Source organism: Lethenteron reissneri, chromosome 30, assembly GCF_015708825.2.
Source record: "Lethenteron reissneri isolate LAM-NWPU_2019-01 chromosome 30, ASM1570882v1, whole genome shotgun sequence".
NCBI lineage: Eukaryota > Metazoa > Chordata > Hyperoartia > Petromyzontiformes > Petromyzontidae > Lethenteron > Lethenteron reissneri.
In genome coordinates, this window is record NC_083808.1 from 4,460,819 (window position 1) to 4,468,595 (window position 7,777).

Below are 7,777 nucleotides of genomic sequence, written 5' to 3' on the forward strand. Positions count from 1 at the left end.
TGCGGTTTCACAACCCACGGAATGATCACGCCGGGAACGTTTTGTGGCGGCAAACGACACGAAGTGAAATGCGGCGCTACAGGTATGGACGGGGGGGGGGGGGGGACAAGAGAAGGGATGAGAGGCGATAGGGAGTGGGAGGCATGGGAGTGGGAGGGATGACCCGCCACACGAAGCGCTCGATAGGGAGGAAGCAGCGGTGTTAATGATTGTTCTCTCCCACCCACCCAAACAACCCTCCCGTGATTCTACGAATTGTCACGAGTTAGGATTACCATTTAATTCAAGAATCAATCGTCCCAATTTTAATGCAGCGGCCTCGAGTGAACAAAGTGGGCCATGTGAGACAGCCCGATAAATTAAAAAGAATCATCACCGGCCATGAGGTTATCCATTGCTGAAGACCTCCACATCCTTGAGGGATGACAAAATAAAACGTACACATGGGGAGAAAACAAAAATCTACCTTTGCACCCGATATTCAAAGCGTGTATTGTGAACATTTAGATTTGATATTGATTGATGAATTAATGCCGATAATGGAGATGTTCGGAAGGAGATTTGGGGCGCCACAGTGGCGAGATGTTAACTCCCTCGCCTGGCACGCAGGAGGTCGTGGGTGTTGATTCCGACCCTGACGCCTGTTGTACAGTATTTGGAGTTTAGATGTTCTCCCCCATTTCGAAACACGCATTGATAGACTTTGGCTGCTGCGATACATTTCCACGTGATACCCACTGCGTTGATCTATCATTTGTGGCCAGGCCACTCATGAAAACAAGCTATATAGCTCAGTGGGCCTTACCTGGTGAAATAAAAATATTTTCATAGTTTTATATGAATGAAGAGGGGATGTAAGAACTATTGGAATGAAGTGCTATATGTACCCACTGTATAGTACAAGATGCGTGAAAGCATCAGGCTTACCTTGATGTTAATGATATGCCGATGATAAATGCACATTATTTTGTTGAAAACAATAAAAAAATTTTGTTTACGGATGTCAGGCCGCAGCAGGGAATGTTCAAGGATATATGCAAAAATATGAATACAAAAAATTGTCATGAAAAATCGAGAGCCCTTAAAATATAAATAACTTGATGATTTGGTGGAAAATGTTCATATCACAGGTGCCGTAACACATTAAACAATACAGAGAAAAAAATCACAATGTAGTCACCTAAGAGTCAAGAATGTAGCAGCTCATAATTTATATCTCAAACACACCCTTTCTGTGCAAACAATCATTTGTATTTAGACATCCAAAATACAAAGGGGAAAAAATTACGCTTAAATCATCATCATGAAGCTTTAGGGCATGGATCCTGTGGTTTTCTCACAGATCCAACCAAAGTCACGTGTCCAAGTAACCTTTTTAACGTATCAATCACAGCAACACATTTGCTCCTTTGAAAATGTTCAAAATATGCAACAGGAAAAATAAGGAACCCTTAAGTTTCTAAGAGTCGAAGAGATAAAACAAATTGACTGTCGAACACACGCATACGAGCACATCTTGTTCCTCTCTAGAATATAGCTACAGGGGGATATGTACAGTACATTACAAAGCTGCGAGAAATTAATCCATGTGTACAATAACGATTTCCCATTTTCGTGGTCCGCTTCTTGGCACTTGTGACTGCATGAGAAAAAAAAAAACCAACACGTTTTAAAGGCAGTATTTTTTGTTTCGTTTCAGAAAGTACATTGGGAGAAGCGCGTTTTTTTTTAAAGATTGCACGGCGCACCGTCCGTTAATTCCCGTCCCAGAGACGACGTCTATTCATTACAAAACAGGGCGAGCGTTGCCACCGCAATTGTCATTCAAGTGCGGTTGCCCGAACGATGTCACGGACGCATGCGCGCTACTAGGGGAGATGGGGGGGGTGGGCGGCCCTCGGAATGGCCCCGGCGAACAGCCTCACCACATTGATTGTGCAGTGCATCATAGCGAATGTCTGCCAGGGAGAGAATGCTCGCTCACACACACACATATACACACACGTGTCACGATGAGAGCTGTCAATGACCACCGTGCACGCGTACATACATGCATGCATGCCTTGCTTGGGCGCGTGTCCAAAAAGAATTACAAAAAAATAACAGGCTTGGGTTTCTTGCAGCGATCTCACACCCATTCCCCCCCCACCACCACCACCACTCCCCGTCACCAACCTCTGTTTTCAGTTCATTGATGAAATTGCCGTTCGAAGTGTCTTGGGACAAGCTTTGTTTTAATTACTGACCTTCTGCCAAAAGCGTACCAAACACTACAGTTGCCGTGTTCCGTCTCTTGAAGCTGCCGCTCCGGTGTCACCGTAATGCACAGTGGGATACGGAAGGTTGTCGATCAAAGCGGTGTACCCCCGTGGCCACCTTTGATGGGGTTTTTTTTCTTGTTTCAGTCAGCTCCGTACATTTCCCCTTCCAAATTTTCAATCATTATTATAATTGCACAGGCCGTCGAATGTCCGATGTTTTAGTTGGCTGCGTTTCTGCAGCATCGGTTAGCGTTTTCTTAATACTGTCGATTTTAAATGAAAAGCATGCATACTCGCACAACAAACTCAAGCACTCAATAGGTCATGACAGTGAGACGAAATAAAATACATGGATATCCCAAACAACAAGTAGAAACAGCAGCAGATAATTAAAAATGTGCATCACCCAAATGGAGACTGCACCATTACAGAAATAGTATTCAAAGAAAATACTCTAGTGGTTTCTTTCAATATGCATAATAGAATAAATTAAGACTGAACCGCATTAACAATAACATTATCGCGAAGGTGCTGATTATAACATGAATTAAAAAAAAACTGAAACGAATCATGATGCTGTACAAAGGGCGAGTTTTTCTCTTGCGAGCTCTGTTCATAAACCCTCCCCCGGTCAGTTGTTCAACCATCATCAACTTACCACCTCAAATGGCAGGCAAAAACGAGAAAACGTTTAAAAAACCCCACAACAACCGATCCTCCACCAACCTAAATCTAACCGACGGCTTTTCCACATCCCACCACACAAACCTTGATCCCAATCTCGGTCACGATCAAAATGCTCCATCTTTAAAAAACAAATGCACACGTAAATAAAACCCACCAATGAACGTACCAGGCCTCCTCCACTGTTTGGTGGGAGTGCACTTGCCAATAACATCCAGCAACTAAGCAGCATTAATAACAGGCCTGACTGCTCTCTGAAAGTGGAAACCTATCCAGTCTGCCCGATTACACGTTAAAAGCCTCTGCGAAAAAACCACACACACACACGGGGTCAGAAATGCCATCAGCTTACCCTCCAATGTTATTTCCCCCCCTCAAATTTATATTAAGGGACAACCATTACCTTCTCGAATATTCGATCACCGACACATCACCCCTGGGGCTAGCGGATCTCTTTGCGCGTGGCAAAAAAGACACAAGCCCACAACGGGACCCAGACAAAGCCCACCACCACCACCAAACCACACACACACCGGAGCGAGGGCTCTCACACGACATAGTATGCCTCGTGTGGCAGGCGCGGCTTGCGACAGTATGGGATGGCGCTATACAGACAGCGCCTGAGCTCCTTGTTAGACACCAAGCACACGAAAGGGTTGACGGCGGCCTGGGCGAAGCTGAGCCACACGGCCACGCTCAGGTAGGCTGGCGGGACGCTGCACGCACGCACGAACACTCGCCAATAGCACGCAACCACATAGGGGGCCCACAGCACCAGGAACAGCAGGGTCATGATGTAGAACATCTTGCCCAGCCGCTTCTCGGTTTTGAAGTCGTCCAGAACCAGCAGGCGCTTGTTCTGACCGCCGGCACCACCGCCACCGTTGCCACCACCACCACCTCCTCCTCCACCGGCACCACCAGCAGCAGCTCCGCCACCACCAGCAGCACCTCCTCCACCGCCGGCCCCTACAGCTGCCGAGGGCCGAATGCCCACGAGGGTGGGCGGCGTGGGACCTCGACCGAAGCCGGCGATCCAGTTGGCCGCCGCCTGCCCCGTGGCTCCGGGGCCGTGGAATGTCCAGTTCTGGCTGATGGCCGGCACGAGCTGCACGGGTTTCATCTTGCGGTGGTCGTAGACGAAGAGGATGAGCTTGAGGTAGACCACCTGGGTGGCGAACACGATGACCACGAGCATGAGCATGAAGCCCAGCGAGTCGTTCTCCTTGAAGTAGCGGTGCTCGAAGGTGCACTGGCCCTCCTCGGCGATGAAGGCGTACGTGCCCACGTCGAAGACGGGCGGAAAAGCCATCGCCACCGACAGGATCCAGGCCATGCACACGATGGCGGCGCAAGTCCACGATGTCATGCGCTTCGAGTAGAAGCGGTGGTGAGCGACGGCGATGTAACGCGTGACGCTTACGCAGAAGAGCATGAAGGCGGCGTGGAAGCAGAAGAGGACGCTCGTGAAGGCCAGATACTTGCACGGCCGCGAGCCGTAGCCCCACGCAGACGAGGACGACGGGGACGAGGACGAGGAGGAGGACGAGGCCGACATCGCGGCGGCCGCTGCCGACGAGGCCGCCGCGGCCGCAGCAGCCGCCGACGATGACGACGAAGACGACGACGAAGACGACGACAGCGAGGAGGAGGCCGCGGCGGCGGCCACCGCAGCAGCAGCCGCTGAGGAAGGCGCCGTAGACGAGGCTGACGAAGCGGCGGCCGCGGCTGCAGCTGCGGCCGCGGCGGCGGCGATCGAGATGGAGGAGACCACGGACGAGGCCGGCGACGAAGCCGACGAGGTGACGACCGCAGCAGCCGCGGCAGCGGCCGTCACCGGCGCAGGCGACGAGGTGATGGAGGCCAGCACGAAGGGGAAACACACGAGGGAGCGCAGGAGGTCGGCGGCGCACAGGTCCAGGAGGAAGTAGTAGGGCACCTTGCGCAAGCTGCGTTCGCGCAGGATCACGAAGGCCACCAGCAAGTTGCCCGCAGCGCCCACGGCCACGATGAGGCCCAGCGAAGAGATCTTGGCCAGCGAGGCCACGGCGGCCGTGGTGGCCGTGGCAGGGCCTCCGCCCAGCTGCTGGAAGCTGCCATTGACCGCGGCGAGCAGAGGGAGGGCCTGGAGACCCAAGCCCAGCAGCTGGTGCTGCTGGGGCAGCAGCAAGTGGCTGGAGTTCGCCATGGGAGGGCAGAAGGCAGCTTGCTCGGCCTTCGTGTCCACCACCACCACCACTATTGCCACCACCAGCAGCAGCAGCAGGCTGTTGTTGTTGTTGTGCACCTTCTGGTTCTTGGTCGTCCACGGCAGTGGCGCCGAGGTGCGATTTGGCAAATTGGTTGTGGCAGAAATCATGGAAACTGGATTCTGGCTCGCAGCGTGTTGATGTTGTTGTTGTGGCTTCCACAGTGGTGTTCTAGCACCATTGTAAAACTGTTATATTGTTTTAAGACTGCCTTTGCCAGGCATGAGTCTCGGTGGACTGTCGCCCGGGTTTATAAATACATTTTTATTAATTCATTGCCTGCGTTGTTATTATCGCGCCTATTTTAATAATCTCATTGTTTTCCTTATCTCGGCAGAAACGCGCTCCAGTGTTTTCGGAGCACAGCATTTGTCTCGGTGGCTATTCGTCTACCAGCCTCGCCATCACGACTACGTTACCTATACTTAGACGAATATTTAACGAAATAAACCGAATCCTTCTGCTCGACCGCCACTGATGATGATAAACGACAGCAGCAGTTGTAGCAGCAGCAGCTGAAACGAAGACGGAGGCTGTGGTCCAAAAGCATCAGCAGCAGCAGAAGACGACGAAGCCGGCTTTGGTTGCGAGCAGGAGGAGGAGGAAGAAGATGATGGGAAGGAAGAACGAGGAGAGGCGAGAGAATCTCCGAGACGACGCGGAGAGGAACGCGGCTCCAACAACTCCATCACAAAATGGTGCAGCGCCAAGCGATGCCGCCGTCTCCTCCTCCTGCTGCTACCGGAGTCGCCATGTCTCGCAACAGCTACATATCATCACACGCTCTCAAGACATCCTACTCCTTTTGTGCTTACAATCCCCTTGTTGTTGTTGTTTTACTACAAGATTGTGTTTGTCGTCGTCGTCGATTTGTATGCGATAATAACAATGTTGTTGTTGTTGGCACAGCGTTGGATATTGGTGGCGGTGGTGGTGGTTGACGCCTCGGCAAACAAAAAAAAACCGATCAAAACACATTCGCCAATAACGCCGCCCTTGAAACAAAAGGGAATTAAGCAACGACGACGACGACAAATATTCTAGCGGCGGTGAAAGGTGGGGGGAGGGGGAGACGTTCCGGGCAACGGCCCTTCTTCGTGACAAGAGTGGCGAGGCGAGGTTTGCTAAATTGCCGAGTGGTGGGTGGGTGGTTGTAGTGGTGGGGGGGTGGTGGTGATTGTGGGTGGTGGTGGTGTGGGGGGTGGTGGAGGTGGGGGTGGTGGTGATTGTGGATGGTGGTGGGGGGTGGTTGTGGGTGGGTGGATGCGGGGTGGATGCGAGGCAGGCGCAGGAACGCAGCACACGCGCCTAGAGGAATGGGGGGGGGGGACGCCGCTTCCGCCTTGGGCTGGGGCGCTGCGTCCCCTCTTATAGGTGGGGGGAGGGCGGGCGCGGCGAGCCCCCCCTCTCAACCCCCCATTAGCGACGCACTTTTTATTGCGCGAGTACAACTCGGCGGCCATGTTGGGTCAGGGCGTTTGTTTGGATGACGGGGCGGTGTCGCTGCTTCGCACGTCATCCAACGCCTGCCGTGAGGTTGTGTGGTGACGTCGACTTCCCGTAGTAAGATGGCCGCCGTGACGTACCGACCCCTCCCCCCCACAACCCCTACCCCTAGGACATGCCATTGGTCGATTGTCGAAAAAAATCACGTGGACGTGCGATTCGCCCGCGTGGCCAATCAGCAGGCGCAGCCCCCACCTCCTCCCACCGGGCTCGTGTGTGTGGGAAGAGGTGGGCGGGGTTGCTGAGGGGAGGGGCTGTGGGGGGGTGGAGGGGTCAGCACGTGCGTGCTTCGTACCGGTAATTGATCTTCTTGGTTCTTTCGGTAAAGTCACGTAGAAGGGAAATAATAAAATAATAAAAATCAAACATTATTTTAAAAAAAGATTTTTATTTTATTTTATTATTTCCCTTCTACGTGACTTTACCGAAAGAACCAAAAAGATGAATCCCTGCAGTCACGAAAGCTTTAAATCGAAATTTACCGGTGATTGATTTTCCTGTTACAGGTCATACTTCCCCATCCTGGTCATTGCGGGTTGGTGAACGTGGGGAGTACAGGACGTGGCAGCATAGTTCAACAGTGGAGTTTTCTACGTATTTATAATTCAGATTATTTTGCCGCACGATAAGTCACTTCGTTGAGCTATCATTTGTGCCCAGGTCGCTTCTGAAAAAGAAGGTAATATCTCAGTGGGCTTCATGTGGTCAAATAACAAATAAGTATAGTTTCATTTGTGTATATATTTTTCAGTGATTTGTTTAACTTTCCCAAACTTTGCACTCCGATCGTGTTTTATATTGTTTGTTGTAACGTTCTTACCTGCCCCAACTGGACATTTGTGAAACAATAGCTTCATATAGCTTTATACTCTTTGGGTCTCTCGGTAAAATCACGTAGATAGAAAAATAATAGATCACGATGTTTCGATCGCAACACAGGCACCTGAAGACGATTGCCTGTGTTGCGATCGAAACGCCGTGATCGATTATTTTTCTATCTACGTGACTTCTCTGAAAGACCCAAAGAGTATGAATTCCTGCAGTCACGAAAGCTTTAAATAGCTTTATAGTTCATCG

General features: G+C 51.2%; 1 protein-coding gene across 1 annotated transcript; it reads right to left on the reverse strand.

The window, feature by feature from the left end:
* Nucleotides 1–1,196: 1,196 nt before the first annotated feature.
* Nucleotides 1,197–6,381, reverse strand: GPR85 (G protein-coupled receptor 85). Its single transcript, XM_061562856.1, has one exon. It carries the CDS (start codon nt 5,302–5,304, stop codon nt 3,493–3,495), a length of 1,812 nt encoding a protein of 603 aa, XP_061418840.1. The 5' UTR covers nt 5,305–6,381; the 3' UTR covers nt 1,197–3,492.
* Between the last annotated feature and the right edge of the window lie 1,396 nt (nt 6,382–7,777).

Excerpts from the sequence above, each read along its gene's own strand:
- GPR85 (XM_061562856.1), bottom strand. The coding sequence starts at position 5,304 with ATGATTTCTGCCACAACCAATTTGCCAAATCGCACCTCGGCGCCACTG.